Source organism: Rhamphochromis longiceps, linkage group LG13 (assembly GCF_057381845.1).
Source record: "Rhamphochromis longiceps isolate RC_006_pf linkage group LG13, R_longiceps_female_GT1.1, whole genome shotgun sequence".
NCBI lineage: Eukaryota > Metazoa > Chordata > Actinopteri > Cichliformes > Cichlidae > Rhamphochromis > Rhamphochromis longiceps.
In genome coordinates, this window is record NC_140569.1 from 27,742,463 (window position 1) to 27,758,223 (window position 15,761).

The window sequence follows — 15,761 nt, forward strand, 5'->3', positions numbered from 1 at the left end:
ATTAGAGAACAGAACCAAAATCGCGAAGAGAAAACACAAAACGCTGGGTCAAAAGGACCCAGGATCATGACAGTACCCCCCCCCCCCCCCCCCCCCCCCCCCCCCCACAAAGGCTGGCCCCAGACAGCCCAATAAGAAACAAAACAGCCAGAAAAAACAGAAAACAACCCGACCAGGGCAGGCGGCGGGGGCCTAGGAAGGAGGGCTCGAAGCAAAACAAAACCGGAGCACCAGAAGGCCAAAAGACAAAAACAAAAAACGAGTCCAAAACCAAAAGAAACGAAGCACACCAGAACACAGGAAAAAACAGAGTCCAAAACAGAAGAGTTCAGGGGGCCGACAGCACAGGAGTCCAAAACAGTTCAGGGGGCCGGCCAGGGGGCCGACAGCACAGGAGTCCAAAACAGTTCAGGGGGCCGACCGTGCGGCAATGGCGGCGACGTGGACACAGTTCGGGGGGCCGACCGTGCGGACGGCAACGGCGGCGACGTGGGCACAGTTCGGGGGGGCCGGCCGTGCGGACGGCAACGGCGGCGACGTGGACACAGTTCGGGGGGCCGGCCGTGCGGAAGGCAACGGCGGCCACTCAGGCGATGGCGGTCCGGGGGCCGGCTGTGCGGAAGGCAACGGCGGCCACTCAGGCGATGGCGGTCCAGGGGCCGGCCGTGCGGAAGGCAACGGCGGCCACTCAGGCAATGGCGGTCCGGGGGCCGGCCGTGCGGAAGGCAACGGCGGCCACTCAGGCGAAGAGGGTCCGGGGGCCGGCCGTGCGGAAGGCAACGGCGGCGACTCAGGAGACGACGGAGCAGTTCAGGGGGCCGACCGCGCGGAAGGCAACGGCGGCGACTCAGGCGATGGCGATCCGGACCAGGCGAGGCTGCAGAGGCCGGACTAGGCGAAGCACAGGCTGAAGCCGGACCAGGCGAAGCACAGGCTGAAGCCGGACCAGGCGAAGCACAGGCAGAGGCCGGACCAGGCGAAGCACAGGCAGAGGCCGGACCAGGCGAGGCTGAAGGCTCTGAGGCTGGACCAGGCGAGGCTGAAGGCTCTGAGGCCGGGCCAGGCGAGGCTGAAGACACGGAGGCCGGGCCAGGCGAGGCTGAAGACACGGAGGCCGGGCCAGGCGAGGCTGAAGACACGGAGGCTGGGCCAGGCGAGGCTGAAGACACGGAGGCTGGGCCAGGCGAGGCTGAAGGCCCTGGAGCTGCAGCAGGCGAGGATGATGATGGAGCTACAGCAGGCGGCTGGACGGGCTGAACGGGCCCCTCGGACCCTCCAGCGGAGGCAGGAGGCTGAACGGGCCCCTCGGACCCTCCAGCGGAGACAGGAGACGAAGGCCGGAGCGGTCCCTCGGACCCCCCAGCGGAGACTAGAGACGAAGGCCGGAGCGGTCCTACGGACCCTCCAGCAGAAGTCACCACTAAGCCAGCAGTCATGGAGTCCTCTGGCAAACACGAAGGCAACTGGCGATGCACTGAGCACTGGCTCTGCCCAGGCAACGCTGACATGGTGCAGTTCTCAGGTGGCTGCATAAACTTCAGGGGTCCAGAATCAGCCGGGGACTGAGACCTAGCCTCTGGAGAAGCCCTGGAGCGGCAAACTGTGCCAATGGCGGCTGAACCATGAAAAGCACCTTGAGGTGAAATTAGACTTTCTCCCTGCATGGAGTGAATGAGTGAAACCGGTGATACTGGAGCTACTGGGGCCTGCGCTACAGGCGGCACTGGAGCTACTGGGGCCTGCGCTACAGGCGGCACTGGAGCTACTGGGGCCTGCGCTACAGGCGGCACTGGAGACTGAACTGAGGGTGGCACTGGAGACTGAACTGAGGGTGGCACTGGAGACTGAACTGAAGGGGACACTGGAGACTGAACTGAAGGAGGCACAGGAGACTGAGCTGAGAGGAGCACTGGCTGCGGGGGAGCTAACCGACCTGGGAGCTAACCGACCTGAGAGTGGCTGCGGGGGAGCTAACCGAGCTGAGAGTGGCTGCGGGGGAGCAAACCGAGCTGAGAGTGGCTGCGGGGGAGCTAACCGAGCTGAGAGTGGCTGCGGGGGAGCTAACCGAGCTGACGGTAGCTGCACAGGCGATAAGCAGCTCGCGTTGACATCCGCCACACAAAACGCAGCCCCTGAATGAACAGTCATGCAGTCCGAAAATGAAAAAGAGTCCTCACTCACCACAGCCGGCGATTTAGAAGCCCGAACGTCCGGCTGTGGGGTGGCGCGCTTGCGGCGTGTGATATTATTCTGTTATTATATGTTACCTTATATATGTAATCAAAGTAGTTGAATTAGAATACTGCTGTAGATCATATTATACCCTTTAAAATAGAGTGTGTGATCTGTATGTAGTTTAGTTCTCATTATACTTTTGAGTTAACAGAACATATTCACATATTAGTTCATTAGATAAATGTGCATCACTCTGTATCCTTGATCTGCTGGGAATGTGTTACACTGTTTTCTTGACATGCTTAATTGTTGAATCATGAAGAGAAGGTTGTAAGCAGGAGACTCTGTGTCTAAAGACAGGGGAGATAGATAGACCACATTCCACACCCCCACCTTACAGAAAGCAGAGAAACAACTGCCGAGGTCATAACTTAGGCGCTGTAACAGAGAAAAAATGTGATGTTTTGGCTTTTACGACTAGCTGGGGGCCACTAGAGACTATAAAAAGCTGAGCAACCCGTCACCATTTTGAGACATGTGCCTGACCCTCTGGTAGCATCTCTCCCGTCCGGACGTTGTAATGCTCTGACTGTTGAATTGTATGGAAATAAATGATTGTTGATTGAGCATTTATACACCGAGTATTGTCCCTCCTTCAGCCCAAAGATTCAAAGAACTGCGTGTTTTCAACAACTTGGTGCCGTGTGACCCGGATCTTTGGTGTGCTGAGGAGGTGTAGATTTGGCCTTTGGTGAGATCGTGGGGCAAAGTGAACAGAAGGCCGGCCTAAAACAGAAAGGTAAGCACAGCCTGTTGTATTATAAATACCAAATGTGCATATTGGGCTTTCCAAATTAATCTGTTCGCTGAGTCACATGTATTTTCACAGTAAATTTGTCGGTGTCTGGTTTTTGGCGCAAGATACTAACAACATAAGTTGAGGCTGAATTCCAGGGTGTTAAATAAACTGCTTCTACCGAGATACTAATAACATACTACGTTGGTCTAGATTGCAGTAATCTGCTTCTACCGAGATACTAATAACATACTACGTTGGTCTAGATTGCAGTAATCTGCCTCTACCGAGATACTAATAACATACTACGTTGGACTAGAGTGCAGCCACTTTACCTTCCACATTTAATTTTGTCTAATACTGGCTTCTGTAGCAATAATACGTTAGAATTTATTCTGAAGACGCGGCCATAAGTTCAGTACATTGAAGTCGAGGTTTGTTTATTTTGTTTATGGTGTCAGTGACGTCCTGGCTTTTGCCGGCTATGAAATAGAAGTTGATTTAAGGACAAGCAGATACTGGCTTCACGGTGCAGTTGGACGCTGGCAACGCGAGAGCGAAACACGTCCGTAGGTTTGGTTTATGATACGGCGTGTTCCGGTGGTGCGGCCGTGAAGTGCAGTAGTGGTTGGTGCTAATTTTAGTACATTTGAGAGAGGTTTTGACGGTGGTTTGTGGCGTCAGTCGAGTATAAAGGGCTGCGGCCATAATACAAAGTAAAAATTTAAGTACAGAGCAACACCTGGTTTATGATGTCAGGTATAACTTCGGGGATGCAAGCATCACTTTTATGATGCGACTTTGCCCCGTGGTGGCGGTCATAATCGCAGAGAAAAGGGTATTTTGGTCTATGGTGCAGTGTGCTTTAAGAAGATCTAATAGTTGAGCTCAGAGGTTTCTGTGTAAAATTCCCGCTGAGGAAAAGTGTTATGTGTGAGTGTCAAAGCGCGCTCTGGGTGAGAGAGTGTGTGTGAAGCTGCGAGGCGCGCTCTGGGTGCTGTCTTGTGGGTGAAGCGCGCACTGAGTGAGAGTGTGAGTGAGGCGCGCTCTGAGTGTGTTTTTTATGTGGAGTGTGAAGCGTGAACACAGTGACAGTGACGGTTAATGTGTTTGATTAGGAGGACATTAGAGCAAATACACATTTTAGGATCAAAGGTTGATGCCTAGTGTACCTGTGGAACTTTGCCCTAGGAGTGGCGACCCTCCTGTCCGTGGACGCGTGGCCAGGACCGGCGTTGTCCGGGTGCTGAGGTGGTGACTTGGGGAGGTGAGGGCCCCCGCATAGCCACGGAAATAACACTGGAACGGCCGTGTAATCACGGGTTCACATTTATTTCCGGACTAGAACAAGACACATTTTGCGAACAAACGTTGAGTCTAGATTAGTAAAGAAATATAAAAAGGTTGAATTCCTCGTTTCAGCGGTTGAAATTGTTGTGTGCCTGTCCCCTGACGAGTGTGAAATTAAAATAAAGAGGGAATTTGGAGCCACATAGAGATAGACGGGCATAATTGGGTGTATTACTCTGTGGTGTAATAAAAATAAAAAGGAGAGATAGTAAGAGGTGTGCAGTGGAGAATTATGGAGGAGTAGAGAGAGGAATGTGTTGGGAGACTGGCGTACAGTTTACGCTGTCAAGGTAGGCGTGTTGCCTGCTTATCGGTTTAAAAGTGATGAAAATGAAATTAAAATAAATCTCTTAGTGTGTTAATACAGGAAGCTGTGGACCTGGACCAACTGCCCCCACAAGCACAGCGGCCGAAGCAAAATTATAGGTAATGGGAACCACACCCAGCACGAATCAGCAGCTGTGAAACAGACAGCAGCGAGGAGAGAATTAGAGGAGAAATTAAGAGAAGTTTTAACACATAAAATTGGGGCCAACGGACTTGTGGAGGTTGGGAAGGCGTCCGGAGCATCACAACAAAAAGGTGAAACAAAAACACACACAAGCAGAGAAATCTGAGAGAGAGGCTCCTTTTAAGGTAACGCCTAGTTTGAGAAAAGATAAAATTAACCTGCTTTTATACAAATGCACATACACGCAATGAAGAAACAGCTTACACTCATGAACACGTGAAGATTTTCCAGCAAGGTTAAAGAAAAATTAACATACTTAAATGATGAAGTCTATACATTACTGACAAAGAAACCCTCTGGGTTGCAGGACAACAATTTAACTAAAAAAAAAAAGGAACACTGGTCTAACCAACCAGGCAAGACACAACAAATTTAGTGGTTAAAAGATTCAAATTGTGACATGTTTTCTGTTGACTGATTAATAAAAGTGATTACTGAATGAAAGAAAGTTCCTTTTTGGGCTTTTAAACATGATCTTAAGAATTTTAACATATACCGGTGTTGTCCTGTCAACTTGGTGGGTTAGGAGTTGATTATATCGGGAGACAAAAAACAAAAAAAGGGGGAGAGAAGGCTGACACAGGGCCTGGCCCCATTGCCTCCCCTCTGAATAACACAGCCAACACAACAACATTTTCCTGTTCGTTTGTTTTTGTTTTTTGTTTGTTTTTGTTTTGTTTTGTTTTTGTTTTTTCTATACATATTTAATTACAGGCTGCTTTGCCGGCCCTGAAAGCCGAGGCTGACTGGACTCCTGCTCTCCCCCATACGTGACACTGACCAAATGCTGCAACAGCTGGACCCACAACAACGACCTGAGAATGTCAACAGACCTGCAGGAATGTGATCTCAGGCAGCCGAGACGGAGAGCACTAAACCTAAGGCCCGTTTCACTACACGGGGGAAAAATTCCCAGACTGCGTCAGCTGACAGAGCTGTGACGAGACGCCCGCCAAGCCCGAATGAAAAGTAAGGCCGAGCGAAAGAATGCTGACCTTGATAACTTTGCATTCACACTGTGCAGGACAGTGATGGACCAACACGGATGATCGGGTGGCGAAAAAGGGCGTGACCGAGACAAGAGGAGTAACTGAGGACAGAAGGCACCTCAGAATGGACAAAAACACAGAAGAAGATGCAGGTGTCACCTGCGGTGAACATCGACACTGGAGAAAGGACTGCCCCAATTGGGGTCAGAACCAGGATGGACTGAATTTTGAGCAGCAGCAGCAGCAATGGTCGCAAACAAACTGAAAAAGGAGGGGGGCAGGACCCCAGGACATGCTTCAGGCCGTGGTTTACCCAGAACACCAGAACAGGAAAGTGATGAACACAAACACCCACACAAACACACACATCTACATGCACTGACTCAGAATGAAGAGAAACACATACACACACACACACCCACACACACACACACGGGAATGTTGATTCACTGAGAAGTGATGCACACACATACACATGCACACGCTTGTGCAATGAAGAGTGATCCACACGCACACACACATACACGCTGATGCAATGAAGAATGCTTTGCTTATGCTGATATGCAAAATGCTGCACACAAACATCCCAATGCATAATTTTTATGAGGAACCATTGATTACTTAGAATGTGTTATATGTCACCTAGAAGGCATTTATGTAGATTTTAGGAATAAGCTCTAAAACGGTTTGGTTATGAAAACAATGTCTGTGCGTGATGTCTGTTTATGGCTCAAGGCCTTGACTGAATTCTTTGCTGTGCTTCACACAGCCCTGATGAGGAACAGTGGCACAGAATGAAAATGATGAATTAATAGTGTAAGGTTAGGTTGGAGTACGGCATTTTCTGTGATTGAGTTTTAATTCAAGGAGGAACAAAAGGTGTTACGGCACCTGAGGTTCTCATTCCCACACAATATTGTCCCGGCAGGAAGCAAAATGTTCCTGTGAATTTCTGGTTGATTGTTTAGTTTTGTTTAGCGCTAGCTTGATTTTATCAGTGAGCTTTGGCTTGTGTTCTTTCTCGTAAGCGAGAGAGGGATAGTTTTATGCTTGGACATGTCTGCAACGGGCCCTAGTTTGTGTTATTTTAGTAGTATTTTGTTGGTTATGTCTGTTTTCGTTTTTGTTACAGTGCACTGGAGAAAAAAACATCTGAGAGGTGTGATCCACCGGTGGTGATATGGTGATATGTTGATATTTTGTGAGTTCATGATTTAACAATCAGCTCTTTAAACCAGGCCTGAAAGATTGAAATTTAAAGCGCTATGAAATATTCTTACAAAAACAGTTGCAAAGTGTGCTTCTCCATGATTGTAATTGGCTTGGGAGAAATTCACTTATAGGGAACACTGAGAAGTTCTGAGTCTAAAAGGATTGCACCGAGTCAATCCGGCCCAAAAAACAACAAGGAATTGTTTTCCTTTAAAATGATGACGTCATCTTGCTGGTGATGGACGCTCGAATAGGTTGCGCGGGAGACTCCATTATCAGCAACATCTGGTATGAATGTGTAGGGAGGTATGCATGTGAATGGACTGTGATGGACTGACGACTAAAAGTTTTGACTGACTTGATACTGAGACAATGACTGCACCCACTTTAGGATTAGTAAATGCCAATAAACAATTCATAAACAATTCACCCAGCCGACAAGAGAAGGGTGGATGCTTCGCTTTGTTTTGTTTTGTTTTTTCAGGAGCAGGAGGATAAGAGAGACTGGAGGAGGAGACTCTAGCTTCACATAAGTATGAACTGCAGACTTAACACTGTGGTTGCTGATTTTGAGTTACTGATGTTTGCATCAAGAAAACTGTGCTATATTAACTGTGTTTTGATTAAGGTATCATGTTATATTATTGGGAATGCCAAATGCTACAGTGGAGAAGACTTTGGATATCACTCATGACTGGAATATGTTACTATTAACCACAGCAGGCCACTGTAAAGAAGTCAATTAAATTTTATAGAGGAAAATCGCCAAAATTGAACAATACCTATGAATGACTGGCCACATTCAGAATAGAGATATGCAATAATAAACATTGGTCCACATGATTTAGGTTCTCACTTGAAATAGTAAGTTATTAAATGTAGAATATAATCGACAGGGACATTTGATAGGATGTGGTACTGAAAAAGAACAAGAGCAAAGTAAATAAAGAAAATATTGTGTTTAGTTTGGATAAATTCGAATTAAAATGTACCATTACACTCAGAGGATCAATATGGAATAAAACATATGCAAAATTTGTAGGAAGTACATGACTGATAACTGTTCTGTCCTGAGCGTTTGTTTCCAGAGCACCCACTTGACCACACCAACAGTTTCTCGCCACCGAGGAGGGGTACTTGCAAAAAGAATAAAATAAAAATCTGAGTTTAACAAAACAGTTTGAATGTAAATATCAAGCTTACCTTTCTTTTTCCATGAAATGTGCTAGTGGGCACGCCAGCCATTTTGAAAAGGTGGGCAAAACAATTGGCAAGGCCACACCCCCACACATGTGATATATTTTTAAAGGTACTGTTGCCCTCTCTAAGAAACATCAGGAATTAGAGGAGTGGCAAGTAGAGTATGCGAGCTACAAGCAAAAACTAAAATGTGTACTACAGTGTGCAAAAATGAAATACTGGGTCATCAGGGGGTCATGAGGGACATTTATAAAACTAAAAGTCCCACTAACCTTAAAGTGCACTTGAAAAGCCCACACAAGAAGGTTAACCTAGCTTACCTAGAAGACCTCATCAGGGGGAGCACACTCCCCCTCCTTGAAGAGCTCACCCACTCAACCCGCATCCCCAGAAAACAGCTAACCCCAGATAAGGCAGCGTGATGGATCCCGAGACAACAGGACTGGGACATCTAAATAAAGGTGTGAAACAATCGCCTTCAAAAGGTTATCAATTCACTTGAACCAAAATTAGGACCACACGGTGCGGCAAGAGTTAATAGTTATTAGTCTCAACACCCAAGGATAACCAGAAGAGCATGACTGATATGGTGGGACTGGGATTTTGTTACACTTAATTTTTGCAAAACACAAATAAAACTAAATTGAAACTAAGGATTTTCAGAAAATAAAAACTACACTAAACTAGCAAAGAATTGGTAAAAACTAATTACAACTGATGAAAATTGCAAAACTATTACAACCCTGGTGCAGAGATTGGCAAATCTGACCAGGAAACATTATAAAATGGATTGTCAGGAAAGTCAGCGTTAAAGCCACATTTGACAGTCCATACTAGGATGGCATTGGACATCTTCGGGGCAGAAAAGGGTTGGTGTGACCAAGGTGTGGTTTGGCTTGTTGTATGTACATTTCAAAATGTTACAGCTCTGGATGGACCAGTTACCAGGGCATGGAAGGATGACAGACTTTATTACATGAGGAGAAGGGACATTTTCGGGATCGAAGATCCTCAGGGATGACAAGGCTGGAGCAACGGTACTCGAGAGAAGAATTTTTGATACTTTCTGAGATATGATGTCACTAACCTTCTCTTTTAATTGTCTAGCTCCAATGAATTGACACATGGGAGTGTGTCAAAAAGGGGGAGTTGAGTTTGAACATCAAACAATGGTGATATGAAAATTTCTATGAGTTTATTTTTGTGTTTAATAAATTAGCTATGGTAAAACTTAAGCTTATAATGTGTTAGACTTAGAAAGGGTTCACTAATTTTTGATTTCTTTTACACACACACAGATTATGATTAGAATTAGAATAAGTCCTGAACATAATATTTTAAACCAAATTTGAATCATTAGAAGAACAATGGATAACAATATTAGATTATCAAGGCTAGGGAGAGAGGTGTTTTGGTTTTCTGTCTCTTGCAGAGAAAGGAACAGACACCAGACGGGGACCCGGAGATGTGAGGACCCTTCACAGCAGGGACAGATGTAGGGACTGCCGAGACAGCAACTGGGGTCAAGTGTCATGACGTTTGGGCTCCTGGAGAAGATGGATCCCACAAACACAGCGATAACCATGAAGGGGTTGGCGAAAACCAGGAACACCAGACCAACGAGGTTCGAGAGGCTCTTGGCAAAAAGGGGGACACGCCGGTGAACCCAAAACACACAGATCCTTGTTTGAAATCGGGGCAGAATAACTGTGCAATGACTAAAGGGTGGTCTAACCCCGGAGGTCGAAGAAAGAAGCTGAGAATCACCCAACTGGAAGACACTGGTAGCTGCAGCAATAAAAATAAAGGTTAAAAGCTCCTTAGACAGAGGTTCTAGTCTAAGTACATTTGAAAGGTATAAGGGGGCATTAAAATGGGAGAGGAAAACTGGAGCACCAAAATAAAGCTGTGGGCGTTTCCTCCCCGCAGACGGCTCCGACGGGCCGGGCAAGATCACATCCGGCGAGTCGGGCAGCGAGGCAGGAGTGGCTGAGAGAAGGTGCGGTGTGAGCCGGAGAAAAGCCTGCATGGTCGGAGGAAGCGACTGCAGAAGCCATGGCAGGCCAGAAAAGAGCCGTTGTAGCCGACTTTCCACGGCACGACGAAGCTCCTCTGGAGGGTTCTCCAGCCATAGCCCGAGGAGAATCTCCACATTGTACGCAATGTCGTCCTGGAGCTCCTCGGACGGATTCACTGCCGCTGGGTCCATGGTGGCTGGTTCGTACTGTCACAGTTTGCCGGGGCAAGCCGTGTGGAATATGAAATAGGACCCAAAATGCGGCAGCTCTGGTGCAGATGAGTGTTTATTTACAGGGGTGTGAGTACAAACAGCGGTGGCGACAAAACATGAAACCGGAAACCTAAACTGGGTAAACTAATAAGACAAACCAGAATGAGGATGCAGGGAGGTCCGAAGAAATACATACAGGGAGAGCGAGGGGAAACAACACAGACGAACCAGCGATTACCAAGACAGAAAATACAACTTAAATACACTCAGAGAACACAGGGAGATTACACACAGGTGGGAGACACAGCTGGGAGTGATTAACATGACGAGACCAGGGAGGCAAACTGAAAACACTCACATAAGACGCAGACCTTCACAATAAAACAGGAACACACGGGGGGGGAACAGGGTAAACACCAATTAGAGAACAGAACCAAAATCGCGAAGAGAAAACACAAAACGCTGGGTCAAAAGGACCCAGGATCATGACATTAACCTTATTTAAGTTCACTTAAACTTATTACTCCAACAGACTGTTCTATGAAGGTGTATGCAATTTAACAGAAAAGATATTTGGAGTCTTTCAGAGTTTTCCATGACTCCATGAGTGGCACAAACTGCAAGTTATGCTTTAATCAAACTCAAAGTCATAGCCATGCCGGTAGCTTATTTTATAGGATTCCAAAATATCACATCCTGTCCTGACATGTCCCAACCATAACAAAATACACAACCTCGGTTGAGCGTGTTAGCAAACTAGCATTTGCTAATTAGCATAAAACATAAAATGTTGCTGATGTTATGAGTCATTAGGTTTTGTGTGTATTATGTCATAAACCAAACCACTGTTTGTTTTAATACATTTGCTTTAATTAAAACTTCTAATATTTTGGATGGATAAAAGTTTTTGCAGGTCTTGTTGAGAAGAGTATGTAAAGAAATTCTCCTACCATGGCTAAGATGAGAGGGCTACTTGAGAACCCTGAATCATAATTATTGTCACGGTGCGGCATGGCACACCGTGGAAGGAGTGGGGAAGGAGGACCCAGGCGCGGTACTCTGTGTATAAACAGTGCGTTTATTTACAGTGATGGAAACAATAACAGTAAATCCCCGTGCTCTCCCGTGACTCCCGTGTCGTGTCTTCCCAAAAAGTCCGTGCTCCGTGTTCTCCACTCTCGTGTGTGCACACACACCCCGTGCCTGCTGCCCTCCGATGTTCCACGCTCCTCCTGAGGGGAAAATGACAGAGGCAGCCGTCAAGACACTTAATTCCAGTAGGCATACACTCAGACTTTAACTAAGCAGAAGACTAACGTGGAGTCTCATGGAATGATCCCGCGTCGGTGGGAGCTCCAAGACTCTCTTAAGTAGCTCCCCCGACGAGGCCTGATCAGCAGCAGGTGTGTGGCTTCGGGTGTGGCCAGTCCCCTTGCAGGACCACACCCCCCAGGCCTGACGCCGCCTATAAACAGGTGCTCAGCCACACATATATATATATACATATATATATATATATATATATATATATATATATATATATATATATATATATATATATATATATATATATATATATATATATATATATATATATATATATATATATATATATATATATACACATACTGGTGAGTGTCAGCACCACAGTCCAGGATGAGACAAGGAACATCCAAGAATACATTGGGAAGATGGCCCCAACTGACCGAGTGCTCAGTGAATACCTCAGGCAGCAGAAACCCAAGAAAGAGGAGGGAGACGAGGAACCATCATGGAAGGACAGGCCCCTGCACGGTATGTACCACCGGCAGATAGAGGAGGTGGCTGATATCCAGAAATCCTACCAGTGGCTGGACAAAGCTGGACTGAAAGACAGCACAGAGGCACTAATCATGGCAGCACAAGAACAAGCTCTGAGTACAAGATCCATAGAGGCTGGGGTCTATCACACCAGGCAAGACCCCAGGTGCAGGCTGTGTAAAGATGCCCCAGAAACAATCCAGCACATAACAGCAGGGTGCAAGATGCTAGCAGGCAAGGCATACATGGAACGCCATAACCAAGTGGCCGGCATAGTGTACAGGAACATCTGTGCCGAGTATAACCTAGAAGTCCCGAGGTCAAAATGGGAGATGCCCCCAAGGGTGGTGGAGAATGACCGAGCTAAGATCCTGTGGGACTTCCAGATACAGACGGACAAAATGGTGGTGGCTAACCAACCGGACATAGTGGTGGTAGACAAACAGAAGAAGACGGCCGTAGTGATCGATGTAGCGGTTCCGAATGACAGCAATATCAGGAAGAAGGAACACGAGAAGCTGGAGAAATACCAAGGGCTCAGAGAAGAGCTCGAGAGGATGTGGAGGGTGAAGGTAACGGTGGTCCCCGTGGTAATCGGAGCACTAGGTGCGGTGACTCCCAAGCTAGGCGAGTGGCTCCAGCAGATCCCGGGAACAACATCGGAGATCTCTGTCCAGAAGAGCGCAGTCCTGGGAACAGCTAAGATACTGCGCAGGACCCTCAAGCTCCCAGGCCTCTGGTAGAGGACCCGAGCTTGAAGGATAAACCGCCCGCAGGGTGTTTTTATATATATTTTTATATATATATATATATATATATATATATATATACACACACACACAAGCACAGAGAAGGGAAGCAACACCAAAATACATATAATAATACTAATAATATAATTCATAACTGCTCAGGGATCCTGGGTCGCTCAGACCCAGGACCCTGACAGTACCCCCCCTCTAAGGGTCGGCTCCCGACGACCCCAAAACCAAAACAGCACAACCAACCCAGGGCGGGCGGCGGGGGGGAACCAGGACGGAGGGCCAGAACCAAAACAAGCAAAAACAACCAAAGAAAACAACCCCCCCAAGGTCACAGTCCCAGAGTCCGACCGCGCATCCAGCAGCGGAGCAACAAAAAGAAAAAACGCCACAAAACAGTCCCAGGCGGCCCATCAACATAACAAAAGAGTTCAGGGGGCCTACCTCGAGTCCAAAGGCGGCGACATTGCCGCTCCGGCGGACGGCCACGGGTCCGGCAGCAGCAGCAAAACAGTTCCGGGGGCCTGCCACAGCTCCAGTGGCGGCGGCACAGCTGCCCCTCCGGTGGCGAGTCCCGGGTCCAGTAACGGCGGCGCTGCTCCCCAGGCGGCCTGCCCGGGATCCAGTGGCGGTGGCGGCGCTGCTGCTCCTCCGGCGGCCTGCCCCGGGTCTGACGGCGGCGGCGCTGCTCCCCAGGCGGCCTGCCCGGGATCCAGTGGCGGTGGCGGCGCTGCTGCTCCTCCGGCGGCCTGCCCCGGGCCCGACGGCGGCGGCGCTGCTCCCCAGGCGGCCTGCCCGGGATCCAGTGGCGGTGGCGGCGCTGCTGCCCCTCCGGCGGCCTGCCCCGAATCCAGTGGCGGCGGCGCAGCTCCGGTGAACAACGGCGAGGTATGGTACATGGCCGATGACACGCCGGTCGATGACGCGCCGGTCGCTGACGCAGACGCGCTGGGCGTAGCTGGCATGGAGGGCGCGCTAGACGTGATGATCCGTCAGACTTGCTGACCTCCAGTTCAGGCCGAGCGGGTCTCCCCGGACCTCCGAGCTCCTCCGGTGGCAGCGCGGGCTCCACAGGCTCGCCGAGCTCCTCCGGCTCGACTAGCTCCACCGGCACGCCGAGCTCCTCCGGCACGCCGAGCTGCCCCGGCTCGCCGAACTGCTCCCGCTCCGGCTCGCTGAGCTGCTCCAGCTCGCTGGGCCCCTCAGCTGGCGGTGCGGGCTCCTCCGGCTCGCTGAGCCCCTCAGCTGGTGGTGCGGGCCCCTCCGGCTTACTGAGCTCCACCAGCTCGCTGAGCTCCTCAGCCGGCGGTGCGGGCTCCTCCGGCTCGCCGAGCCCCTCCAGCTCGCCTAGCTCCTCCGGCACGCTGAGCTGTTCCGGCTCGCTGAGTTCCTCAGCTGGCGGTGCGGGCTCCTCCAGCTCGCCGAGCTCCTCAGCTGGCGGTGCGGGCTCCTCCAGCTCGCCGAGCTCCTCAGCTGGCGGTGCGGGCTCCTCCAGCTCGCCGAGCTCCTCAGCTGGCGGTGCGGGCTCCTCCAGCTCGCTGAGCTCCTCAGCTGGCGGTGCGGGCTCCTCCAGCTCGCTGAGCTCCTCCGGCTCTCCGAGCTCCTGCTCCGGCTCGCAGGGCTCTGCAGCTGGCAGTGAAAAAGAAATCAGGATGGTGGCTGCAGGCAGACGAAACGGTGGCGGAGTTACAGCTGCAGATGGTGAAGCAGCGGGTGGTGTAGCGACCTCTGACCAAGGTGATGTTACCTGCGTCGTCAGCTCGTCCACTGCAGACACAAACACAGATGGTGAGGGAAATGGAAAATTGTCCGTACTACTCACCACAGCCAGCTCTTGAGATGTCCGTGGATGTGGCTGCGGTGAGGAACGCCGGCGGCGCGAACGTCGTTTTCGTGTAGACGTCGGGGCCGGCGTCTCAGGCTGTGAATCCACCAGCTGTCCGGGCCGGTGAGCAGCCTGAGGAGGAGAGTGGAGGTGGAGGGTGGAAAGTAAGAAGTCCAAGACGACAGGATTAAGGTCGTCAACCAGCCAGGGAAATTTAAAAAGCGTCTCCTGCAGCCGCCTCTCCACGGCGCGACGCAAACCTTCCGCGGGCTTCTCCCACCATAACTCACAGAGTCTGTAAACCCTGTCCATAACAGCAGCCGTCAAGACACTTAATTCCAGTAGGCATACACTCAGACTTTAACTAAGCAGAAGACTAACGTGGAGTCTCATGGAATGATCCCGCGTCGGTGGGAGCTCCAAGACTCTCTTAAGTAGCTCCCCCGACGAGGCCTGATCAGCAGCAGGTGTGTGGCTTCGGGTGTGGCCAGTCCCCTTGCAGGACCACACCCTCCAGGCCTGACGCCGCCTATAAACAGGTGCTCAGCCACACACACATATATATATATACACACACACAAGCACAGAGAAGGGAAGCAACACCAAAATACATATAATAATACTAATAATATAATTCATAACTGCTCAGGGATCCTGGGTCGCTCAGACCCAGGACCCTGACAATTATCACTGATTAGTGATAGACTGAAGGCAAAACTGAACTGAGGACCTATTATTATATAGTCATGGGTTCATTTCTTGTGTAGATACTAAAGTATTTAAAAATCAGGGACTAGGAGCAGAGGCATATCAGTAAAGGAAGTAGCATAGCCTTCTGCTTCGTTTTTTCATTTAGCTTACTAGACAACAGCGTTTATGCTAACAGAAAGTGAACACGTCAGTTAGCAAATCTGA

At 49.4% G+C, this 15,761-nt stretch overlaps 1 protein-coding gene and 1 long non-coding RNA gene across 2 annotated transcripts; one reads left to right on the forward strand and one right to left on the reverse strand.

The window, feature by feature from the left end:
- Positions 1–2,243: 2,243 nt before the first annotated feature.
- LOC146656025 (uncharacterized) lies at positions 2,244–9,206 on the forward strand. The gene is made up of 2 exons (XR_014914396.1): positions 2,244–2,974; positions 5,857–9,206. It is a non-coding gene; the product is annotated as an uncharacterized LOC146656025 (long non-coding RNA).
- A 4,056-nt stretch (positions 9,207–13,262) lies between these two features.
- On the reverse strand, positions 13,263–15,158 carry LOC146656026 (uncharacterized). Its single transcript, XM_085427278.1, has 3 exons — positions 14,544–15,158; positions 13,861–14,336; positions 13,263–13,812 (listed from the first exon to the last, which is right to left on the reverse strand). The coding sequence occupies exons 1-3, from the start codon at positions 15,156–15,158 to the stop codon at positions 13,353–13,355; spliced, it is 1,551 nt and encodes a 516-aa protein (XP_085283404.1). The 3' UTR covers positions 13,263–13,352.
- Between the last annotated feature and the right edge of the window lie 603 nt (positions 15,159–15,761).